The sequence below is a fragment of the Poecilia mexicana genome, unplaced genomic scaffold, assembly GCF_051168715.1.
Source record: "Poecilia mexicana isolate PSO_F unplaced genomic scaffold, ASM5116871v1 scaffold_3, whole genome shotgun sequence".
In the NCBI taxonomy this organism is placed as follows: Eukaryota; Metazoa; Chordata; class Actinopteri; order Cyprinodontiformes; family Poeciliidae; genus Poecilia; species Poecilia mexicana.
Window position 1 is genome coordinate 34,143,112 of NW_028263372.1, and position 24,323 is coordinate 34,167,434.

At 36.5% G+C, this 24,323-nt stretch overlaps 2 protein-coding genes and 1 long non-coding RNA gene across 3 annotated transcripts; 1 reads left to right on the forward strand and 2 right to left on the reverse strand.

Annotated features, from left to right (window-relative positions):
- Nucleotides 1-1,311: 1,311 nt before the first annotated feature.
- On the reverse strand, nt 1,312-9,762 carry LOC106924053 (photoreceptor-specific nuclear receptor-like). The gene is made up of 8 exons (XM_014997545.2): nt 8,807-9,762; nt 7,489-7,639; nt 6,711-6,814; nt 6,337-6,636; nt 4,867-5,045; nt 3,328-3,568; nt 3,136-3,241; nt 1,312-1,802 (listed from the first exon to the last, which is right to left on the reverse strand). The coding sequence occupies exons 1-8, from the start codon at nt 8,895-8,897 to the stop codon at nt 1,670-1,672; spliced, it is 1,305 nt and encodes a 434-aa protein (XP_014853031.2). The 5' UTR covers nt 8,898-9,762; the 3' UTR covers nt 1,312-1,669.
- A 2,707-nt stretch (nt 9,763-12,469) lies between these two features.
- LOC148160292 (uncharacterized) lies at nt 12,470-14,490 on the reverse strand. The gene is made up of 2 exons (XR_015762599.1): nt 14,206-14,490; nt 12,470-13,631 (listed from the first exon to the last, which is right to left on the reverse strand). It is a non-coding gene; the product is annotated as an uncharacterized LOC148160292 (long non-coding RNA).
- Nucleotides 14,491-14,594: 104 nt separating this feature from the next.
- On the forward strand, nt 14,595-17,741 carry LOC106924055 (tripartite motif-containing protein 16-like). The gene has a single exon (XM_088004467.1). It carries the CDS (start codon nt 14,622-14,624, stop codon nt 16,308-16,310), a length of 1,689 nt encoding a protein of 562 aa, XP_087860593.1. The 5' UTR covers nt 14,595-14,621; the 3' UTR covers nt 16,311-17,741.
- Nucleotides 17,742-24,323: the final 6,582 nt, after the last annotated feature.

Sequence of the window (24,323 nt, forward strand, 5' to 3'; positions counted from 1 at the left end):
TCTCATTATGGATGACATAGGCGAACAGAACTTATTATCCATGCCGGTCAGGACCAGGAATGTACTGCAGTAAATCAGAAAGGATGTCAATCTGATTGTATCTCCCCTCGTTATAAAGAGATAAAGCAATGGTTCAGAGTGTTCATACATCCTTAAGAAGTCTTAAATTCATATATCTAACATTTAGCCCTTCAAATGTCTTAAATGATCTTTTTAAGTAAATTGACTTTTAATACATTAATCATAGTTCTTAAATTATATCTTGACGGGACTATTTAATGTTGTATATTCTAAGGGTTTTTTTCTTGCTGGACTTTTCCTTCAGCAGGATATGTAATAATATGTATCCTTCCAATGACTATTAGTGCCAGCATTTTATTTTGAAACCAACTGTTGTTTTTACTGCAATGATGATGTTGAAGCAGACCTTTTATTCTTTCATTAAGTTCTCTAATGCTTTTTGGCAAGAATGCTTTTAAATGGTTATAACTAAGTACTTATTTATTTCTCAGTTGGGAAAATTCTGTCAGAAAGACTTTTTTTTTGGTCTTTCCCTCAACTGCAAAAAATAAACTCCCTTTTTGTGAACTCTGTTACTAATTCTTGTAAAATCATACACAAATAAAAGTGTATTAAAATGTCTTAGGTGTTGTGTTTTTCTCATTGCTTTTCCATGCTATGTAAAGACCATTAAAGTAATGATGAACCCTAATGCTAAGAGACTTCTCAACATTATTGTACAACATAATTTAGCAATTTTGCAGCCCGAATACATCCCGTTTTCAGTGTTTTTAAAATGTACTTTCTCCTTAGTTTATTGTCCGTTCTGCTCCCGTTTCTAATTTCTGATTTCTATTTGAATAAATATTTGTATTACTGCCTTGTTGTTTGTACAAATCTGTCAATAATAATTCTAGCACTAAAGTTAAAAGTTAAACTAAAAAAAGAGTCGTGATAGTTGAAGTAAAAAGCCGTCTCGAGTCTAGCAAAAAAGCTAATTAGCCAGCTACTAACTAGCAAAGAATCTAGCTACGTAGCTAGCACCTAGCTTTACTGCGTCACGAGTAAGTGCAAATTTATCGCCAGTTAGCAGGACGAAGTTTATATATTTCTGTGGCGATATAGGTCTGAAATTATAGTCACAATGTTCTTAAAAGTATTTAATTTGGGTTACCGGAAACTGCTGTAATTTATCATTTTCTTTTCGAGGTTTTATTGTATCCAGACCGCAGAGGGCGCTGTTGCTTAGCGTCCTTGAATAACTCACTTTTAATTCGCCATAATGTGGAGTGACGAAATAAAGGATCAAACTTATTAGAGTTCTTTACACTTTATCAACACACAAAAACACAAACAAGGGATTCCCATTAGTGACAAAAGATATAAACAGTTCATCTATGAACAAACGATAAAAGATCTGGGTCACATTTCCAGAAAAACAAGTTGTTTTTTTTCAGAAACAAATCAGCCTCTAAATATGATAAAAACTGACAGAGGATGAGCTGGATTTTTAATCATCCAGAACGACCCAATATGGAAGCAATTACCCAACAATAAAAGGACATTTACAAAAAATAACAGCATGCATAATTATTAAATATTTATACAGAAGAAAAAAAGCAAATATTGAATCCAATTAGGCAGAAATTAGATGACTGCATGAGATCGTTTAGTTTTTGAACATGTCGCACAGGAGTTTCTCCATGGGAGTGTTTCCGATGGTTCTGTGGAAAAACAGCAGCTCTATCCGCTCCGAGTTCACGAAACGCAGCGAGGGAAGGATGAGAAGCAGCTTTCCGAACCTGAACACAGTCAACAAATCATAAAAAATTCAGCATCAGAGGGAAACACAAATCAAATCATAATAAAATACCAACTACAAGGTCACAAAACCTCTAAAATAATCATTTTATTTCATGTTAATTATATACTTAAGTCACTTTTATTCATGTAATTTTTACTACTCATACTTTTACTAATTTATATGTATTTATTTTATTTAAATTAATTTTACTCTAATTTATTTAATGTTTTTACTTTATTGAGACTGTGATTATTTTATATATATCAATTTTTAGTTTTGTAGTAAATTCATTTTTTGGCTGTTGGTTTGGGATAGATTTGCTGTTAAAGACACTAAAAACAATCATCCACCTCTATTTTGTATTTTTGAAAAGCTGTAAAAGAAAGAAAAACGTATCCAAATACATAAAGCCCAAATACATAAATTTGGGCTTTATGACATAAAGCCCAAATTTCAGGCTACAGAACATTAAAATGGCAAATATAAAACGGACTTCTTTTGTGTTTCGGTGCCATCTATTGGCCATAACGTGTAAACATCTAAATTAGGGTAAATGTATTTTGTTGAAAATATCTAAACACATTGGGTTTTTGGCTTTTCTGGTTTAAAAAATGTGGTTTTGTATGTGTATATCTTTCATTTTATTGTTAAAAAGTTATATATTTTAGAGCTACATACAGAGCCAAAACAGTTAATCATGATTAATCGATTATTTAAATAATTGTTAACTAGTTTGGTAATAGATTAATTGTTAACTGAAGTACACAGATTAAAAAAATAAGGCAGTTTGCTACAAGAACAGCATATGAAGAGCAGCAATTTAGCCAAAACCCACCAAAAATATATACTTCTTACATATAAGATTAAAAAAAACTCTTAAATGTAAATGGTTTACACAGAACATTTCAAATGGCAATTTTAGCTTAAACAATCTCCTATAAAACACCTTTTGCATTAAATTATTAATCAGTTAATTAAATAATAAACCGATACACACTGTATTGATGTTAAATCTAGCAGAAAGCACTGATCTTTTCTCATGTTGATGTTAAAAATATATTTTTTTAGCTGCAGATGCTTCCTTTGCTACAAATGATCAAACATTAATTAAATTTTAGGTAATAAAATGCTTATCTTCTTATTTTTAAAAGGAATTGAATTATTATTTGTGTTTTTAGAATTTATTTCTATAAGTGGTTAAATGGAAAATCTGCAGAATGTGACTTTTTTGTTGTTTATATCAATTAATCGATTAATTGTCAGAATGGTAGATTAATCAATGACCAAAATACTCATTGCAGCCCTATAAATCAGCACAGTGAGGATTTTACCTGGCAGGTTGGGTCGGGTAGTGTGAGCGGATGTGTTGTCCCAGCATGACTTGGGACTGATCCTGGAGGTTCTCCACCTGTTCTGGATCCTTCAAACCTCGAGTCTCTGTTTGCACAGTTAAACCACATTATTAAAGAACTAAAGCTTCAACCAACTCTTCGTCTGAAAGGCTGTTTTGGTTTGACGCTGACCTGGCTTGAAGAGCACGATGGCCTTGAGGCAGGCGAACTCTGTGGGGTCGACAACGAGGGCCTTGAAGCGGCTGAAGGCCTCCTGCAGGAGGCGCAGGTCCAGGGTGGTGTAGCTGGTTTTGCCCTGCATGCCGGGGCAAAGGTCAGGCAGGGAGAGCAGCGGGCAGCTCTCCAGAGGGAGAGACCACTGGATGGCGCAGAGCAGGAACAGCTCGCTCCACGCCTCCTCCAGCAGGATCACCTGACCAATTAAAACAGGAAGATAATCATTAAAATGATCACTTATTGATTGTTTTAAGCCTATTAAGTAGTGTTGTGTGGAAACTCAAGCTTCTATTTTAATTGAATTAAAATAAACTAATTAGTTCTAAAAGGTTAAAAAAACAGAAAAAAAACCTAGATTATTATAGGGCTAAAACGATTAATCGGGTTAATCGTGATTAATCGATTAATGACAAAATTTTCGACTAATTTTGTAATAGAGTAATTGTTTACTGGAGAATACAGACTATATAAAAAAAGCTACTTTGTTGATAGAACACAGTCAAAACTATACAAAAATAGTTGCATTTTGGACAAGAAAATATATTTTTTCATATTTTAAAGATAAATTGAATTGTTTATTTTCATATTTTATTGTATTTAAGATATTTTATTAAAATGCTTAGGTGGTAGAAAGACAAACCTGCAGAATGTGCAAAATGTATATCCAATTAATTGATCAATTGTTAGAAAAACTGATAGATTAATTGATTAATAAAGTGTTCGGTAGTTGCAGCCCTAAATTATACTTTAAAAATATGTTATTCCCTATTTGGAAAAATGTGCTGATCAAATTAATACATAACATATATTACAATATAAATATGTTGAAAATAAATATGTTTTATATAAATTAAATAATATTAGTTTCATTAGTATTTTAAATATAGCCATAAACATGCTTTACATTACATATGGATGACTTATTTCATATTTAATTTCTTTTTTAAAATATTTAGCAAACAAACAATAGGCTAATAAAAATTTATTTTATATAAATTAAATAATGTTAGTTTCATTAGTATTTGAAACATAGCCATAAACATGCTTTACATTACATATGGATTACTTATTTCGTATTTAATTTCTTTTTTAAAATATTTAGCAAACAAACAATAGGCTAATAAAAATTTATTTTATATAAATTAAATAATGTTAGTTTCATTAGTATTTGAAACATAGCCATAAACATGCTTTACATTACATATGGATTACTTATTTCGTATTTAATTTCTTTTTTAAAATATTTAGCAAACAAACAATAGGCTAATAAAAATTTATTTTATATAAATTAAATAAAATAACAATAATAGTATTTGAAATATATAATATTTGTCTTTGTATGCTGTTTTGCCCTATGGAAACTGCAATAAATTGAATATTTTAAGTAGATTTTCTTCCAGTCTACTTGAAACCTTAATTTATTTACAATTTATCCTGTAAAGTCCAGCAACCTCGTTCTGATTAAGCTTTTAAAACCTTCTGTGTGAATCTCACCTGGTCTCTGAAGGGCAGGTTGGAGAAAACCGGCAGGTTCTTGGCCCATTTCACCGACATGAAGAGCAGCCTCGCCGAGGTCTCGTAGACGTTTTCGGAGCTGGACGGGTACAGAGCCATGTGGTACTCCGAGGACGCCCTCTCCGGCTCGTTGCTCGTCACGTCAATGTTTTCATCAACTGAAAACAGAAAGAGGAGCTTTAGACCCAAATAAATTAATCGTCTTTCGATTAAATGTTCATTAATGGTTTATTAGATTAAAATTAGTTTCAAATGATTAACTAATAAGGCACGCTTAGCCCTTATTTAGTGTTGTAGTTTGGCCTCCATCCAGCAGAGGGCGCTGCTGGTCATCCTAAAGGGGAGCCATTTGAAAAAGAAACTAAGATGGTGGATGGCACGTTTCTTAAAAGAGAACAGGTCCAAAGTGTCCGCTGTGCGCCGGTATGTTCTGAAGTATAAACACTTGACAAGCTCCTTAAATTTTCACCTTAATATTGCTTCATTCAGCCGACCGATGATACAAAGGTGAAGGTATGACGACAGAAAAGCAGATCAGATAAAACATTTTTTAACATGTTATATTAAAAAAAAACATAACGACGCTGAATAAGCACCGTTGATTTTAGTTCACTCTGACTTTAATAAGGCGCGAAAACCACAGTTTCTATTTATTCACTCAGGACTGCAACTCACGATTATTCTGAGGATCAATGGCTGAAAAATGGCCACATTCTGCATATTTTTCACTTAATCACTTCAGCCTTTTTGTGCAATATCAGGAATACATTAAAAGATGAAAATAAATAATTTAGTTATCTTTTAATAAGAAAATAAACATATTTACTTAAAATTCAATAACAGCATTCATTTAGTAACTGTAGAATATATTTACAAAAAAGTTTTTTATTTTAGTATACATTTGGCTTAATTACGGATAGGACTGTGTTATTCTTCAGTAAAATGCCTTTTATGAGTGTGCATAAAATTAATTGATCACTAAATTAGTTGAGGATCATTTAAATTGGATAATCACAATTACTGTATTAAAAGGTGCAAATAAATAATGCAGTTCCTTTTTCAAATAAGAAAATAAACATTTTGTTGTCTAAAATGCAGTAATATATCATTCTTCAGTGAGTTTGAACTGGATGCTCGATTGCTATTTGACGATTGACGATTTGAGTAATTGATTCATGGCGATTAATCGTTTCAGATCTAATTCAGTCTGTATTTGATGCAGCTTACAAAAAAGAAATTTAGACTTTCACGTTCCGTAAAAACAGTCAGCCTTCTTGACAAGAGAAAACTCAGGTTTTTAAGAAAATTGTCAATCGTTACTCGATCAATAAGATTGCTTAATTTTAGATTAGACTGAGTGAATATTAAAATAGAAAAGTTTTTTCAGTAATATTACAGTAAAGTGTTTCTCTTTGTCAGTGTTTCTGCCGGGAACAGTTTCCTCCTCACCGTCCTCGGGCTCCAGCTTGGCGCAGGTCTCGGCCGTCATGAGGCTGGCCATGAAGCGGTGGTTGTTCTGGGGGCTGACGCAGCGCGGCGGCGCCACAGAGGAGCTGATGGACATGGAGGAGGTGATGTGGGGCCAAGTGATGACAGAGCCGCTGGAGGCTGAGGAGGAGGACGAAGAGGAGGACAAAGAGGAGGAGGTGGGCTCCCGTGTTGTGGCCAGGTGCTCCTTCTCAGGGTCGACGTCGATGGAGTCCAGACGGACCTGAGCGGTGCTGCGAGGCTGTCGCTCGTTCTGCACGGCTGCAGGTCAGAATCCGGTTACTTTAGGAGAAACTACAGTTTTCCCACCTTTATTAAAGCTTCTGGGAACGTACCATCCTTATTCATGCCCGCCTGCAGACACTTCTTTAGCCGACACGCCTGGCACTGGTTCCGATGGGCTTTGTCAACGGGACACATCCCAGTACCGGCCTGGCACCTGTTGACCCAGTCAGGCTTTTAAAAGGGAGGCAATGGTTTCTCATCCCCCCACTAGCCTCATAACTTATTAATAAACAGCTCTAAAGGGGCGGAAAAAGATTAGGACCACTGGAAAAAAATAAATAAATTAGACTTTAATCTCAGAATTCTGGCATTAGAATTCTTTAGAATTCAAAATTCTGATTTTAAAATTCTAAAGAATTATAAATTCTAAAGTCAGAATTCTGAGTTTAAAGTCTTTTTTTTTCAGTGGCCCTAAACTTTTTCAATATTTTTCAATATTTTCTGTAAAGGTTCTTGAAAATAATTTTTTTTTTCTCAATCAACTTAATAAAATTAATAAAAACAACTTAGTTGTACTAATTGAAGTGTCAGAAATACAATAAAATGTTTTTTATTTTTAAAATTGGCTGAAAATACACAAAGTGTGACTTTAATTAGATTAAAGCAAATTTTAGTTTTTTCTAATTAGACTTTTTAACAGAATGTTGAAAGTTTTCTGAATTTTATAAATTTCTTCTAACCTGTTACACGTTTAGTGCAAATTTCTTTGACTTTATGAGTTTTCTGCTGTAAAATTGTAAATCTGATACGACTTGTTGGATAATTTGCCTTGTTTTCCCATCATTCACCAGCTTTATTTCACAGAAACCGTTTCTGATCCGTTCTTGCCTGTAGATGAGCCTCCTCCTCACGCTGCGCTTGAAGAAGCCGCTGCAGCCGTTGCAGGCGTAGATGCCATAATGTTTCCCGCTGCTGGTGTCGCCGCACACTTTGCACACCAGCGCCGGACTCAGAGCTTTTCCTGGAGCTGGACTCTTGGCTGCAAGTCAAAAACAAAAACGCACAAAGCCTCCGGTCCGTTACGGTGCCATTCATCCGCAGACTGGGTATTGTTTCACACACAAGCCTACCATCTGCACCAACAGATAGATAAAAAGTTTGTGTGTCATCTGTCATCGTTGACTTAAACACACATATTTTCTATCAGACATTTAAAAATTTTTTGTTTTTTTGCAGTAATCTTTCTCCATGCTTCTCTGTGTCTTTAATAATTGTTTAAATATACAATTTTCATAAGTTAATGTTTGATGCAAATGAAAGAGAGTTGAATTTTTATAAAAACAAAAGATCAACAACTGCTAATACAAATAAAACAGAATTTATTTAAAAAGTTTGTCTTAAACACTTTATTGTATCATCTTTGCTTTGATGAATTATTATTATTGATAAACGTATAAAATAATGATTAATTTAGTTTTGTTTTAGATGTGAAATTTTTTTAATGACAAACTATTGTTTAGTTTCAATATTTAAAGTTTCAATATTTTATTCAAGTTGCAATAAGGCCAAGGTAAATATTTGAAAACAAATGATGCTGGGTGTAGAAAACTTACTAGTAACTTTTCTTCAAAAAATATGAGCTTATTTTAAGTCAATAATTCCTTATTATAGATGAAAATATGCTATTAATAACCAAAATAATCTGCCACATTATAACTTATAATATGGGGGGAATATTTTGTTCTGCTGCAGATTATTTCACTTATAACTAAAACTTTTTCATCAATATTAAAGAATTACTCACTTAAAGCAAGCTCCTATGTCTTGCTGAAAAGTTTCTTGAAAGTTAGTTTTGTCTTATTTTGAGTATAATAATATAATTGCCCTAGAAAATAGACAAAAATACCTTTTTTATTTTTGCAGCGTCAAATCGCAATTATTACATGACCTTTTTAGAAAAGTGCTAATTCCATCACCAGATTATTTCACTTATAAGATATTTTTCCCATGTTATAAATGAAACAATCTGCAAGCGAAACTTATATATTTTTCATCAATATTAAGGAATTACTCACTTAAAGCAAGCTCCTATGTCTTGCTGAAAAGTTACTTATAAGTTAGTTTAGTCTTATTTCAAGTGTTCTAAGATGTTTGCAGTATAAATAAAACATATTTAGTTTTTGCCGCTGACTTGTGGCCTTCGTACCTCCTCTGCTGTCCTCCGTCCCGCCGCTGGCAGAAGATTCAGCTGGAGAAGCTGAAGGCATCATGGGGATCTTCGTCAGGTGATCCTCCATAATTAATCGCCAATAAAGAAGTTTTTCTTTTTTTTTACTTTAAGATATAAAAATGCAGACTTCCTAAATTTCTGGGCCTTGTTTGAAGCAGTGTGGAGTCAGAGGATCTAGAGTGGCCCCTTGTTGAGCATCAACAAGTCCGTGTGTCCTCCCTGCTTGGAACGCCGCCGCCGTCTGTGAGTCCGCCTCGGCAGCAGGTCCTCAAAAGGGACCCGAGGGGTGGAGGGGTGGAGGATTAAGCCCCAAGTGCTGTGTAAGCAGCATGCCTGTTTGTCATCCTCTTAATCTTTACTGTTCATCTACTGGGTCAATCAGTCACATTGGCAGAACGATGGTGCCGCTCAGACACGGATCATTCTGAGGATTCCTGAAGCTGCAGGACCTGTAACATTAGACCAGCGCTCCTCGTGTCCTCATCAGTCGACGCTTCGCCTCTCTGTCTGCATTCGACCAGGACGATCACAGGAGATTATTAAACTTACCTGCCTCTTCAATTTGTCCCAGATTCCAGCTGCTGTATATTTGATCTGTGTGATTGCTTCCCATTTATGAAGACCCCCAGTGTTTGCAGAGGAGCTGCCTATTAACTCATGTTTCCTCCACTTTTTCCCTCCGACCTGGTCACAGAGGGAATAATGAAGTTTGGAGTTGATTAAGAGGCAGAGCCGGCCCAAGGAATATGCAAGTTCACCAGCTGCTTAGAGCTCCAACACCATCAGGGAGCCCCTAACAATACCAAGCTAGCAAAATAAAATATACATTATATATGTTTGAAATAACATTGAATAATGTTGGACTGAAATGATTAATCGTGATGAATACATTAAAATAATCAACAGTACATGAGTACAAGTTACTCAGATGTTTCCACTATCATGCTAGCATCTAAAAACAGAACTAAATCATCCATTTTAGCTGAAAGGAAGTTGGATAGGGTCAGGGCTGAGATGATTAATCATGACCACACAGCATAGTGCAGCATGTTCTTAAAAAAACATGGAGGACAATGGAGATATCATCAGAGAACCGTCTCTGGAAATCTTTGTCTTAGAAAAATAGGAAATAAATCCAGCAAAACCAGCCAAAAATTATGTTAGTAATTAATATATATGATTAGTCGATTAATCTGATTTAAAAATGACATTCTACAGATTTGTCATTTAACCACTTAATCTTTTTTTTTTATTATCCAATAACAGATGCAAATAAATTATTTTAAAAACCTATTTTATAACCTCTGTGACAGACTGTCCAGAGTGAACCCCGCCTCTCGACCAGAACGTTGGCTAGAGATAGGGACGAGCAACCCGCCCGATCCCAACAGTGTTAGAAAATGGATGGTTGGATGGATTTTATAACCTAAAATGCATTAATAGCATTCCTTTAGTCAATCCAAACCCAGGAGGTAAACTGTCACTTGAGGAGTTTTGCGTAGAACATATTTACAAAAGTGTTTTTATCTTAAATGAAATACTTTTGTATAGTTTTGTGTTAATTTTTTTTCAGTAAATTACCTCTTTTGAGTCTGTATATTCTAGTTAATGATTAATTGATGAATAAATTAGTTGACAATTATTTCAATCGATTAATCACAATTAATGTGATTAATAATTTCAGCCCTTGTATTTTTTTATTACATAAATAGTTAATATAAATTATTCTACATCTAATTCGTCACAGATTTACACATCTGTCATCTTCATCTGTTTCATGCTCACTTAAATCGAAATAGACGTTTTATGCTTGTGAAGTATAATTAATGTTGATGTCAGTATGTTTCAGACCCTCAACAAACAGATCCTCACCATAATTGGAAAAACAAAGTGGAAAGCAGTTAAGTAGATTAGAGTTTGACCACATTTTGTCTACCGGGGGCCTCGGCCACCGTCACCAGGAGTAGAAGGGGGGGTACAATTGGCTCAAAAGATTAAAAGAGCAGTGAAGACACACTACTAGCATCTTTAGCCATATGGTGGCTCTTCATCCTTGGTCGGGACACGGTTGACCTTTGTGAGATTTAACAGTTAATTAGTCGTCTGAGGTCAGCGGTCTGAAGCGGGGTTTCCACAAGGATTCACCCAATTACACACCGATTCCTGATCTGAATGGTGACTTTGTTTTCTGAAGCAGATACTCCTCTCACTGCTTTAGTTCAAGTGTTACTGCTCATTTTTACCATATAAATAAAATATATGGGGGCCAATCTCAATGGTACATGAGTACCAGTTACTCAGATGTTTCATCATCATGCCTGTCATTTAATACAAAATATCTTTCAGCTGAAAGGAAGTAAGTTAGGATCACGGTTGAAATGATTAATTGGATAATTTGCGATCAACCGATTATTAAAATAATCATCAACTAATTCAGTAATCAATTAATTGTTAACTGTAGCATACAAAATCAAAAGAAGGCCATTTACTTAAAAACATATTTAGAACATATCACAATAAAAGCTTCCTAACTAAATATTTAACTTGGGAGCTAAATATTCAGTTTGCAAAGTAAAGCTTGTGAATTAAATATTTAGTTTGGAACTCTTACATTTATAAATGTATTAATAACATGGTGAAAATATGACTTGGAAAAATTAACAATTGCATTTTTTAAAAACACATGGGCAGGCATTATAGACTTGACGCAAAGATTTAGTCTGAGAGGCAACTGAAATCAATTAAATAAAAAAATCCTTTCTGAATATCATCTCATGGTCTCTGAACTAAATGCGTCTTTCTGACCGGAGCTGACAGCGTGTTGAAGAGTTATGGACCGGACGCTTTGGAGCGTCTGGTTAGGAAGCGCATTACAAACCTTTGGTTGAAATGGCGCGTTAAATTCAAGTCTCCGTTACAGACCAGAGAAAACTAAAGAGAATGCAACGTTGTGTTAATCCATTTGAGGAGCCGGTAGTTTATCTGGAGGAAATAAATGACGATGCAAAAGTTAATTAGACTGTAACATGCGCAGTCCGCTGCTAAACCACTGCGGACGTGGCTCCGCCGCTGCGAAGAATTAGAAACCGCTGGAGCTGCAGACGTAACATCTGTCCGTTTCGGAGAAGCGAAACCACGCAAAAAAAAAAAAAAAATAATAATAATAATTTTAAAAAATCCTGGTAAAACCGCACACCGGACCGCGCAGGGTAAAACACTCACAGAGTTGATCTGTTTGGATCAGACAGATCCAACTGACTGATGACTTAGCGCAGATTTTTCTGCAGATGGGAACCAGGAGGAAGTTGTTCAGACCCCAGCGGGTGAAGTGATGCTAATTTAAGTGAAGTCGCTAAATTTAATTTATTAAAAGTTATTGGGGTGGTTTTTGTCACTACGAGAAAAATGTAGATGCATTTATCTGCTTAATCTGTGATGGGATCTGGATTCACGGTGAATATTAACTAAATCGCAAAAAATGCGGCTAAATAGCGATGTTAATATGATTGTAATTTCACGGATAAAAATAGTACATGACCGATTTTTTTTATGTTGTCGGTCAAGATAACGTCTAGCGCGACCTGCCGCCCTGACACCAACTCACACACATCTTCATTCACAGTCTTACTTGTAAATCGATTTTTCTTTTCTTGGACGTTTTGATGTTAGCTTGTCGGTGTCTCAGTTTTATTCGCTGGGAAAATCAATAAGCAGCTTGAGGTGACTGCTGCTCTCTAGTGGCGAGAAGCCGTAATATTAGCTGGTAACAATCGGAATGCATTGTGGGAGATGTAGTTTGTAGTCAATTCGTGCTCAAAACATTTTAAGTCAATAATGAGCCTATAAAACGCTGGGGGGGAGGGGGCACAAAAAATGACATGGCGGGCCACACGTGGACCGTGGACCTTGAGTTTGATACATGTGCACTAGAGCCTTCGAATAAATACCATTTAAGAATTAAGAATATATTCTCTTTCACTGTCATAGCAGTGCAGAGAGACATGCCAGGTTGCACACCGTTGTTATGTTGAAAAGTGGATGCCTTTAGAGATCCACTATGGATCCAGTATACTAGAGATCCAGTATGGTGTTTTTATGACTTCTTTTTTGCTTTATGATGTAAAACACTTTGAACTGCCTTGTTGCTGAAATGTGCCATACAAGTAAACTTGAATGAGTGTTGTCACTTCACTAAAACAGGACAAATAGAGTAATTTCTTACACCAGTTATTCAGTTAATCATCTTCAAGAAATTCCCCAAGGCTGATATTCAAATTCAAAAATACTTTATTAATCCCAAAGGGAAATTAAAAGTTTTTTTTATTGGCTCTAGTGGCCTTTATTTGATAGTTAATTGACAGGAAAGTGAGTAATGAGAGAAGGGGAAGACATGCAGCAAGGGTCACCAAGGCCGGGAATCAAACCTGCGACAGCTGCGTTGAGGACTAAGGCCTCCATATGTGGGTTGTGCTTAGCCCCTGTGCCACCACAGCACACCCCAAAAGTTGTTATAACTCAATAATTCTTCAAAGAGTTATTGAAGATGGCGATGGCTATTGGCAGGAAAGATTTTCTGAAGCGGTCTGTACTGCATTGAATCTGAAGAAGTCTTGAACTGAAGACACTCTGTTTTCCCAAGACAGTCTCATGAATTTGATGGTCAGGGTTGTCCATAATTTTCTTGATCCTATGAAGAATTCTTCTTTGCATTGTCATCTTCAGAGGTTCCACAGTCATCCGCAGAGCAGAACCAGCCTTCTTCATCAGGCTGTTGAACATTTTTAGTTCCCCAGTTCTGATGCTGTTGCCCCAACAGGTGACAGCAGAAGAAATGACACTCAACAACAGACTGAATCTTAGATTAATTTTTATATTACTATGCAGAGGGACTCCTATTATTGAAACCCAGAAAAGGAATTAGAGCGCATCTAGAATCCAGAAAAAATTCTTCCAGAACAGGAACATTTAGTTTTTATCATTAGAAACTGTTGAGTACTCATTACTTTTACAAATTTAGAGCATACTTAGAAAGTTCAGTGAATACTTGCTTATATTTATCTAGCAACCCAGAAGTCCAGAGGATACTTACTTACTTACACTTATTTAGCAAGCCAGAACAGAGATGAGAACAAACTTAGAATCCAGAAAAACTACCTTAGCAACTACTTTTTAGACCCCTTCCAACCCAGAAAAGGAATTAGACCAGATGATACTTACCTATACTTATCTAGAAACCCTATATACTTTGAACAGATCAACATTAGATTCTTTTTCTTCTTTTGCTCTTTGTTTTGTTATTTTGTTTGTTTCCTTTTAATTCATGTAAAACACTTTGTATTGCTGAAAGTGGGCTGTATAAATAAAATTACCTTTACCTTTTACTGATACAAGATATGCAGCATCTTCGTGCAAACCTTGGAGGATCTGAGCTTCCTTAAGACCAGTCTGCTCTGTCCCTTCTTATAGATGACTTCACTGTTGCATCTCCAATCCAGTCTGTTTCCAAGCGAACATGGAGGTATTTATATTCCTCAAAAACCTCAACTTCTTTTCCCATGATAGAAATACGGTTTGATCTGACACTGTTCCTCCTGAAATCAACAATCACCTCTTTTTCCTGTATTTCCTGCTATAAAACAAATATTATGGCGGGTTGGGTCCAACGTCTGCTGAAGGTGAAAGCTGATTGGCTGCAGCCTCTCTGCTCTGACACGTGATTTACAGACAAAAGCTCAAACCGGTTTATGTTTTCAGTAAATGAAACTAACATTCACTGTGACTGAGAGCAGAAATGGAGCAGAATCAGCTGGACCAAGAAACTTTCTCCTGTTTGATCTGTCTGGATCTACTGAAGGATCCGGTGACTACTGCCTGTGGACACAGCTACTGCATGAACTGTATTGAAACCCACTGGGATGGAGAGAGTTGGATCCACTGGGATGGAGTTAATTTGATGAGAATATACAGCTGCCCTCAGTGCAGGGAGAGGTTCATACCGAGGCCTGTGCTAAAGAAGAACATCATGCTAGCAGCTTTAGTGGAGCAGCTGAAGTTGATTTGGCTCCAAGCTGCTCCTGGTGACCACTGCTATGCTGGACATAAAGATGTGGCCTGTGATGTCTGCACTGGAAGAAAACTGAAAGCCATCAAGTCCTGTTTAGTCTGTCTGGCCTCTTACTGTGAGAAACACCTTCAGCCTCATTATGACGTGGGTCCATTAAAGAAACACAAGCTGGAGGAGCCGTCCAAGAACCTCCAGGAGAACATCTGCTCTAAGCATGATGAAGTGATGATAATGTTCTGTTTCAATAATCGGAAGTATATCTGTCTCACCTGTTTCATGGATGAACATAAAGGCCACATCACAGTCTCAGCTGCAACAGAAGAGACTGAGAGGCAGAGAAAGCTGGAGGAGAGACGAGGAAACATCCAGCAGAGAATCCAGGACAGAGAGGAAGATGTGAAGCTGCTTCAGCAGGAGGTGGAGGCCATCAATCACTCTGCTGATAAAACAGTGGAGGACAGTGAGGAGATCTTCACCAAGCTGATCCGTCTCCTCCAGAAAAGAAGCTCTGATGTGAAGCAGCAGATCAGATCCCAGCAGGAAACTGAAGTGAGTCGAATCATAGATGTTCAGGAGAAGCTGGAGCAGGAGATCACTGAGCTGAAGAGGAAAGACGCTGAGCTGGAGCAGCTCTCACACACAGAGGATCACAGCAAGTTTCTCCTCAACTACCCCTCACTGCCAACACTCAGTAAGTCGACACACTCATCCAGCATCATTGGCCGTCCTCTGAGATACTTTGAGGACGTGACAGCAGCTGTGTCAAAGCTCAGAGATAAACTACAGGACGTCCTGAGACACTCATGGACAAACATCTTACACAGACTTAATGATGTGGATGTTTTACTGCCAGGACCAGAACCACAGAGCAGAGCTGGATTCTTAAAATACTCATGTGAAATCACTCTGGATCCAAACACAGCACACACACAGTTGTTACTATCAGAGGGTAACAGGAAGGTGACAGGAATAAATCTGGATCAGTCTTATTCTAGTAACCCAGACAGATTCACTTATTGGTGTCAGGTTCTGAGCAGAGAGAGTCTGACTGGACGTTGTTACTGGGAGGTGGAGAGATGTGGGGCAGTTGATGTAGCAGTCGCATACAAGAATATCAGCAGAGCAGGAGATAAGAATGAATGTGGATTTGGAAATAATGAAAAGTCTTGGGCTTTAGAGTGTTCCCAAAACAGTTTTCACTTTGGTCACAAGGACATCTGGACCCCCATCTCAGCTCCAGTTCCCTCCAGAGTCGGAGTGTACCTGGACCACAGAGCAGGTATTCTGTCCTTCTACAGCGTCTCTGAAACCATGACTCTCCTCCACAGAGTCCAGACCAGATTCACTGAACCGCTACTGGCTGGAGTTTGGGTTGGTAACCCTGGAGACTCTGTGGAGTTCTGTAAACTCAGATAGATTTTCACTCTTTTCTCTGATTGTTGATCAGGATTTATTGTTCCGATGTCTCTGCTGTTCTGTTCTTTATTTTTCTGGTTTAAATGTAGTTCCCTATGTTCCAGGAAAGAAAATCACTGCTGATATGTTTGGTCAATCTGATATGATAGAAATGTTTCTCCACACAAAAGTCTAAATTTATTTGAGTTTATTAATATACTCACAGAAATATTTAACACTAACTTTTAAGATTTATGTAATTTTTATTATATGACAAATTTCCATTTACTTTTTTTAAATAATTTAAATGCAAACCTATCAAATAAACTTTACACGATTCATCAATGTAATAAAGCCCATTTACTATAATGGCATAATCTTTAGGTTTAAGTATTTGATATTATTAAATACTTGAACTATATTAAATACTTAAATTATATTAAATTAACAATAACAAGTGTATTTATTTCAAACACGTAAGGTATATTGTTTGAATTGTATAAAAATCAAGTTACCTATATGCAATAAACTGAACTATCACGTTTATGCAATTCCTTCCTATTCAGTCAATTGTGATGATAAATGGACTGAACTTACATAACAGTTGTTTAATCATTTTTGCCTACTCAAAGCACTTTACACATTCACAAACATTTTTATACCAATCATTAGGTAATTTGGGATTAAGTGTCCTGTCCAGAGTACATATGGCAGAAGGAAACTAGAAATGAAACTACAACCTTGCAATCACAAGACAACTACTCTTCCCACAGAGCCACAGTCCCATGTCTGTCACATGGACCTGAGTGCTGGGGAAAGTACGTCCTCTTTTTCTTTTCCCTTCTTAAGACGGGTGGCAGCCAACTTAAAGGGACTTTACTGCTACCTACAGGTGCAGGACATTGTGTCCGATTCCCTATTTCACTTCTCATAATTTCAATGAAAACCATTCGCATAAAATTTAAATACCAGAAACTCGTTTGTTTTACAACTTTAATTATTTAGACTTTGTTAGTATATATTAACTAATTATATTCAATGCATTCTAAAATTTATTAGATTATGTAGATAATAATTAATTTAAAGGCATATGTATACAATACGAGTTTTAAATAAAATCAAACAGATGTAAATGCATAAAACGTAACTTTGCTATGAATCAATTATGTGAGTGTATTTGTGCCTTAATATTTATATTGATTTATTTGGATGGTCTGGTTTCCCTTCTGCTGTTCTGCACATGTCGCTTTTGTTTTAATCAGGTGATACTGAAGGGAACTGAACTTAATTCTGATTTCTTTATTGTGATCCAAAGAAGAAACCAAAACTAAAATCAACTTAAAACTGGTGCTGCTTGTTTTCTTCTCAAGTCTTTAGATTTAGATGGTAAACCAAAATGTCTGTTGTTCTGTTTCTTCGGCTTTTTCAATAAAACAATTTGATTACAAAGAATTTTTTTTCTTCTATATTACAATATATTTGTGAGTTTTGTCATCTAAAGTCCAGAAACATTTCTTTCAGAGGGTCTCATGTGATGCTGCAGAAAATCAGATACCAAATGAATACCAGGACAACAGGAGCAACAATCTGACCTGAGTTAAAGTGGATTAAATTTAGCTTTAAGATCAAGTTCCTGGCCTGGAAAATGGTCCATTCCGCCCCTGGATGAGCTCCTCTCAACCTCTTGGTGACGTTCAGTTTGTCTCCTGATCAATGATTGATTTTGATCGAATGGTTGGGAACCCGTTTTAGATTAACCTGTACTAACCAACTGCGTGTTTTCACTTCGTCTTCATGAATAATGAAGCTTTAATTTAAATATAATGCACTGGTTTAAATATCTGATGAGCCAGAACTTTTATTGTTTATTAACATCAGGTGTTTAAACGAAGATTAAACACCTGATGTTTAATCTCTCAATATTAAATGTAAGGTGCAATTACTAAACACCATGTGTGGATATTTGATGGGTCTAAATATTAATTTGAACTTCATAAATGTTCAATCTTCTGCTGTTTTAAATGATTTCATGAAGGATTTATATATTCACTAAGAATCTGTTCCCGCCATCCAAGATGAGAGCTCTCCTCTTTATGATAGTGATGATAGGCAAACTGACTGTAAGGAACAATATTTTGTTGGATGGATAAGGGGTTGACAGAATACAAAACAACTCCACTAGTATATCAGTCGCGACACTGGGCCAAGACAATCCAGCATGTTGAATCTCCCCTTCTTTAGGTCGGAGTAGTCCTGACATCCTTCTGAGCGAACCAGACTATACCACAGACAATAGGAGCATCCTTAAGAGAGGGAAAATTGGGACTAAACTAACTTTGCATAAAATTATATTTGACCATCACATTTAATATTATATTTAACATTATATTTGGATATCAAATATCCACCGTCACACAAGTTCCAAGTTTAAAAACTTGTAACTTGTGTGTGAATATATATATATAAAGAATAATATGTAAAGTAAGACACAAGAAGAGGGCAGGTGAAATAAGTTGACTTCTATTCTGTCTGCCTTCTTTTCAAAAACAATAGTTACATAAATATATGTAATGCTATTGCTATTGTAAAGGTGAATATATTATATTAATAATAAACAAACTGAACTAAAAATCTTGTGTATATTAGGCGTTAGCTACAAGTGTTTTAAACGGTACAATAAAGGACGCTGTAAAATGTCCAAAGGTTGTTTAATTGTTAAATAAGACTTACAGATGGTCGGAAACAACAACACAGTTATGTATAGAATAAAAAGTATTTGGACTAAAAAACAAGCTTACGGACTGAGTTCAGTTCGACGTCCAACCAGTCAATACGAGCTCGGAGCCCGTTACTATGGAGATGTAGCTGAAACCTGCCATTTGTCACGTACGCCACCAGGAGCAGTCAGGCTCTTGCACGTCACGTTCCGTTATGTTGCTTGATAATTTCTATTGAAAATGTTAAACTATTACAGTGATCCCTCGCTATAACGCGGTTCACCTTTCGCGGGCTCGCTGCTTCGCGGATTTTTTTTTTGTTTTTTTTTTGTGCAGTTTTTTTCACAGTGCATTGTTTTCTGCGTCCTGATTGGCTAAAATATACGTAATACAGATTGTCCATTAAGGAGATGGAAACTGAAACTTTAAATGCCTGCTGAAAAAACTGGCCGGAGGCTCTACCGTAAATACAGCTGTGATTCTCGCAAAGCAGCTTGGAGGACACGCCTTAATGACACGACTCCGGATGACATTAATACCGTGATTGATGCACACGCACATCCGCTGACCTGAAAACAGATTTTGTTCTTTGGTTTCAATGTAGAGTATTTAATTATGCTCTGTAATAGTTGCTAAAAAAAAAAAAAAAAGGTAACTACTTCACGGATTTCACTTATCGCGGGTTATTTTCGGAACGCAACCCCCGCGAAAAACGAGGGATCGCTGTATATTTGATTACATATTACAGTTTAAACATAGTACAAAATAACAAAGAACAAAACAACATTTTTGCATTCAATGATAAAAAAATAAAAAAATAAGGGATGAAATAACATTCCCAAATATAATTTGGATACACACACACAAAAAACTGTGGTTAAATTAATGAGTCTAAATTATTGTTGTCAAAAATATTAATTATAATTTCTTAAAATTATTTTAATAGGACTTCATTTAAGAACTGAGGTCATATGCTAGAATGAATTGTAATCTCATCATGAAATGATCAGAAACACAGCTATAATTTGGTGTGTTGCTCATTTTATGTCTCTGGAAATAAGAAAATTAGTCATATAGTCTTTAGTTCTTAACTTGCATACTGTTCCATTGTGCTTTTGGCCAATTTCAGTCTCTCAGTCCAATTTTGTTGTAAATCACTTATTCTTCTATTGTGGAGCCACATATTTAAGACTTCTGGCAAGGGAATGTCTGAAATGTGTGACATACTAAAACTTTGTCACCTGGGAAGATTTTCTTCAAATCAAAAATTCCAGTGTGCACCACTTTTACCATACTTTATGCTGTCTGTAGTATATTAAAGTAATGCCGTCATGCCATCATTGAAACTTGAGTCAGATCTGGACTCTGTATTCAGAAGAAGACTGTGTGACCGACTGCAGCCTGGAAGCAGAGTCAATATTAACAGTTTACATAATAATTATAAGCTGCAGTACATAGTGACACCATCAAGTTTTAGGTGAAGACTTGCTTACATGAGCAGGCCATAGATTATGCCAAGACAAATAGATTAGCATGGGAGCAGTCTAATATTAGGATTCAAAGAATGATTAGAAGATGCGTGTTATGTAACCACGTTAATGAATCACTGATGAGACGTTCAGCACAGGTTCAGACACCGTACGCATCTCCGTCCGTTACTACAACTCTGATAAAACCCTTTGCTTGGTGTTTTATGTATTCTAGAATCTACCTAATTCATTTTAAGCCAGCCATATAGTGAGACAATATTTTATTTCCAGGTAAATCTACTTTCCAATCTGATGGTTAAGAGAGATGTCCAACAGCAACCGGAAAGTCAAGACAGAACCAAACTTGTTGAAAGAATTGACAAGATCTTTAGTAAAACCAAAACTAGAGAACCAAACGGTTTCAAAATCAAGCTAAAACATAAAAGGAACCAACTGAACTAAAATCCCAGACATCTTCAAAATCTTGTTGTTTGCCTTAACTGGAAGAAACTTTTCTGCAAAACTGAGCTGATTTGTTTGTTCAGTTTATAATCTGAATCCACAGTCACTCCCATGTTTGTCACATGCTGTTGGATGTTGGACTAAAGGCAACCAAAGTTAAGTATGACTAAAATAACCTTTTTTTTTATTATTATTTCAGTAAAGCAAAAAAAGAGGCTTTTCTTTGAATAGCAGTGGAACATTTTCTGGATTGGACACCAAACACAGAAAGAGGAAAAAGCAGAAGAGGACCAAGAACTGAGCCCTGAGGAACCCCACAGGAAAGAAGGGCCCCTCAAAATAAAAACACCATTCAGTTGGATACAAACAATTTCCTTTAACATTTTTGAACAGACTAGTTTTAAATTTGTGCAAAGAGAGAGATAATTACCAATTACCAATTTACAGTTGCATGTCTAAAAACGTCACTGGAGGTACTACAGCAAAAACTAATGTTTCAGTCAAAACAGAAACCTCTTTAAAGACACATGCATGGATGATGTCAACAGGACAACCTGAAGGTTTTTTGACTAACCACCTTTTTAAGAAATATAAAGTAAAGGATGCTGGCATATTTTCTTCTCTTTACAGGAAAACCCAGAGTTTATGAAACAGCTACACCTTTACCTTCTATACACATCAGCATTGGGATGCAGATTGATTAAACCAGTTGACCTTATAAGATTTGAAGATAATCCTCCTAACTGGTTTGAATTATGTTTTATGATTATGCTTCACATCTGCAAAAGTCACTTAATTTACGTCAACACCTCTTTTAATTCTCAGTCCTGAGACTGAGAATTAAAAGAGCTACTGCTTTTAACAAAGTCCTGTATGCCAATGTGATAGTTTTTTTCACATTCCACTGGCGGTTTGTCAGTGGAATGTGATGTCACATTCCAAAAGTTTTCAGTCCTGAGACTGAGAATTAAAAGAGGTGTTGACGTAATTGTCAATAAATGTAATTCCCCATTTTGTGGCATAGGTACCTAATATATCAAGGCCAAATTTGTTACAGTAAATAGCCACACCCCCAACTCAATGTTTACACTTGCACAATGAAAACGGCTGCAAACAGATGCAATTATACAAACGTGCCTCTTTGAAAAGCAAAAGTGGAACTTCCTACACAACCAATAGTAAGTCAACAACAAAACACTTGTCTTTTCCTTACAGTGATAAAAAACAGCTGACCAAACGTGCTGGAACTTCCCAGGGGTTATAGGTAACGTGTCAGGCTTTCCTTGAGTTGCTAGGTGACAGCAAACCGCCAGTGGAATGTGATGTCACATTCCAAAAGTTTTCGAAACGGCTCATTTTCCAGACACCAAAAATCACTAACTTATTGCCAGATAATGGCTGGGTGTTTGTTTGTTTTTTTGTTTGTTTAAGTGCTTGATGTTTCTGTTTGACTGCACAGCTATGAAAGAACACTCATACCTCCTGTTACCACAACTATTGTTTACACATTACATCACCCTCCTCACACTCTGTAACCTCACTGGCCTCATATGAAAGAGGATAGCACACACACACATACAGAGGATTATCACCATGGATCATGAAGGAAACTCAAGAAGGAGTGAGGGGAGGGCTTGAAGGGGAGGTTAATTCTGATCTGGCCAGTGCTGACGACGGCAGTGTGGCTGCATCCTCACATCAGCCTCACATCAGTGTGAGTGTTATATAACAGTGTGATAAAGCTGCCTTTGGGATCTGACTGTGGCTGCTGAGCCTCTTACCTGTGCGTCAGGTGGAAAGATCTGGCAGCAGCTCTTTATCCTCGCCATCATCATCACCATCTATGAAAGTACACAGTAGAATAATCTGTGAATAAATCTTTTGTTTCTATGTATATAGCATAAATTTCAATGTGGAACTATTATGCAAATTCACATTTGTATGTTTTTTGTACTTCCACTTGGGTCTCAACTGCTTCTGAAAACATACCAAAAGATTAAAAAACAAAAAAGAACAAAAAAAAAACACCCAGACAGTTTTTGGCAATAAACTCATATTTTTTGGTGTCTGGAAAATGAGCGGTTTCAAAAACCTCTGGAATATAATGTCACACCAGCCAAAACTGGGGGGCGTGGCCAGCAGCATTTTATTTAGATTTAAAGGGACAAGATGCCCTAAAACAGAATGAAATCTCTTCATCTATAAGAATGATTTTCTTAAAAAAAATGTATTGAACAACTTATTCAAGGAAGCATAATAGGTCACCTTTAAAAGAACATAAACATAACATGGCGATTGGGTGACCAATGCAGCAATAGCTTTACAGGATGTTTCTGAAGCAACCAAAGGAAGGTCACCAGAAACAGAATGTGCATTCTAGATGCCATAAGAGAAAAATATATGTTCATTACAAAGTTTTGAGGTTTTGGTAATTTGGGTTTGAATGAGGACGGATGGTAGTGTTTCAGATGGAATGGAACCAATGAAACTAGAATTTTTTCAACTTATTGACTCTAAAGGCGCTTTCGCACTGCACGGAACGGTACGGAACGGTTCCGAGCGTGTTCGCATTACAATTTGCGACCGGTTCCACCCGGCCCCATGGAATCACAAGAGCTGTGGTTCCAATCGTGCCGACCAAGCGGTTCTCCTTAGAACCAACAGCTGATTGGCCGCTGGTTGTCATGGAGTCAGACGTTGATTTTCTGATGACAGCTGGCTCTCGCTACTATAGTTTTAAAAATAATGACGTCCGGCACCGCTTCGATGGCGCCCTCAGTGTAATGCGAACACAACAGGGTTGGAACCATTCCGTTCCGTGGAGTGCAGTGCGAAAGCGCCTTAATTTAGTTTTGTCTTATTTCAAGTGTACTAAGTGCACTAGAAACCAGACAAAAATAGTTGGAAAGAGTTTCATTCATGTGAACACAATGTTAGTATAGACTGGCTCTCTGTACGACCATGTCTTTCTGTCTGTCCTGACCTAGATCTCTGACAGTAAACAGCTGCTTCCTAAAGCGACGTCGTGCTGCCATCAGCAGAACAGCCCGAAGAGATAAATGTCAGATTGGAGCTCAGCTCAGCCTCTTGATGCAGCTCAGGGCCTTACAGTTTGTTTAGGAGATCCACAAACCATTAGCAGCCAACTGCTGCTGCTGCTAATGGTTTGTTCAGGGTGATTATTGTTGTTTTGGCTTTAATTAGTGCAGCTTGAATTCAAACAATGCTCTTTTATTAAAGTGAGGGACTTATGTCTGCTTCAGTGAAGATAAATTACTAGGAAAAAGACCTTTTTCAAATGTTAAACCTGGTGGATCATCTGGATTACTAATTTTAGATTTGCTGCAACCTGGACAAAAAATTTATAAACTTCAAAAATTTACAAA

What these genes read in the sequence shown, in the direction of transcription:
- LOC106924055 (XM_088004467.1), top strand. Translation starts at nt 14,622, where the DNA reads ATGGAGCAGAATCAGCTGGACCAAGAAACTTTCTCCTGTTTGATCTGT.
- LOC106924053 (XM_014997545.2), bottom strand. Translation starts at nt 8,897, where the DNA reads ATGGAGGATCACCTGACGAAGATCCCCATGATGCCTTCAGCTTCTCCA. An exon ending in GACGGAGGACAGCAGAGGAG is followed by an intron (nt 7,640 to 8,806) that starts GTACGAAGGCCA and finishes TTTGACTTGCAG; the next exon opens with CCAAGAGTCCAGCTCCAGGA. An exon ending in TACCCGACCCAACCTGCCAG is followed by an intron (nt 1,803 to 3,135) that starts GTAAAATCCTCA and finishes GACTGTGTTCAG; the next exon opens with GTTCGGAAAGCTGCTTCTCA.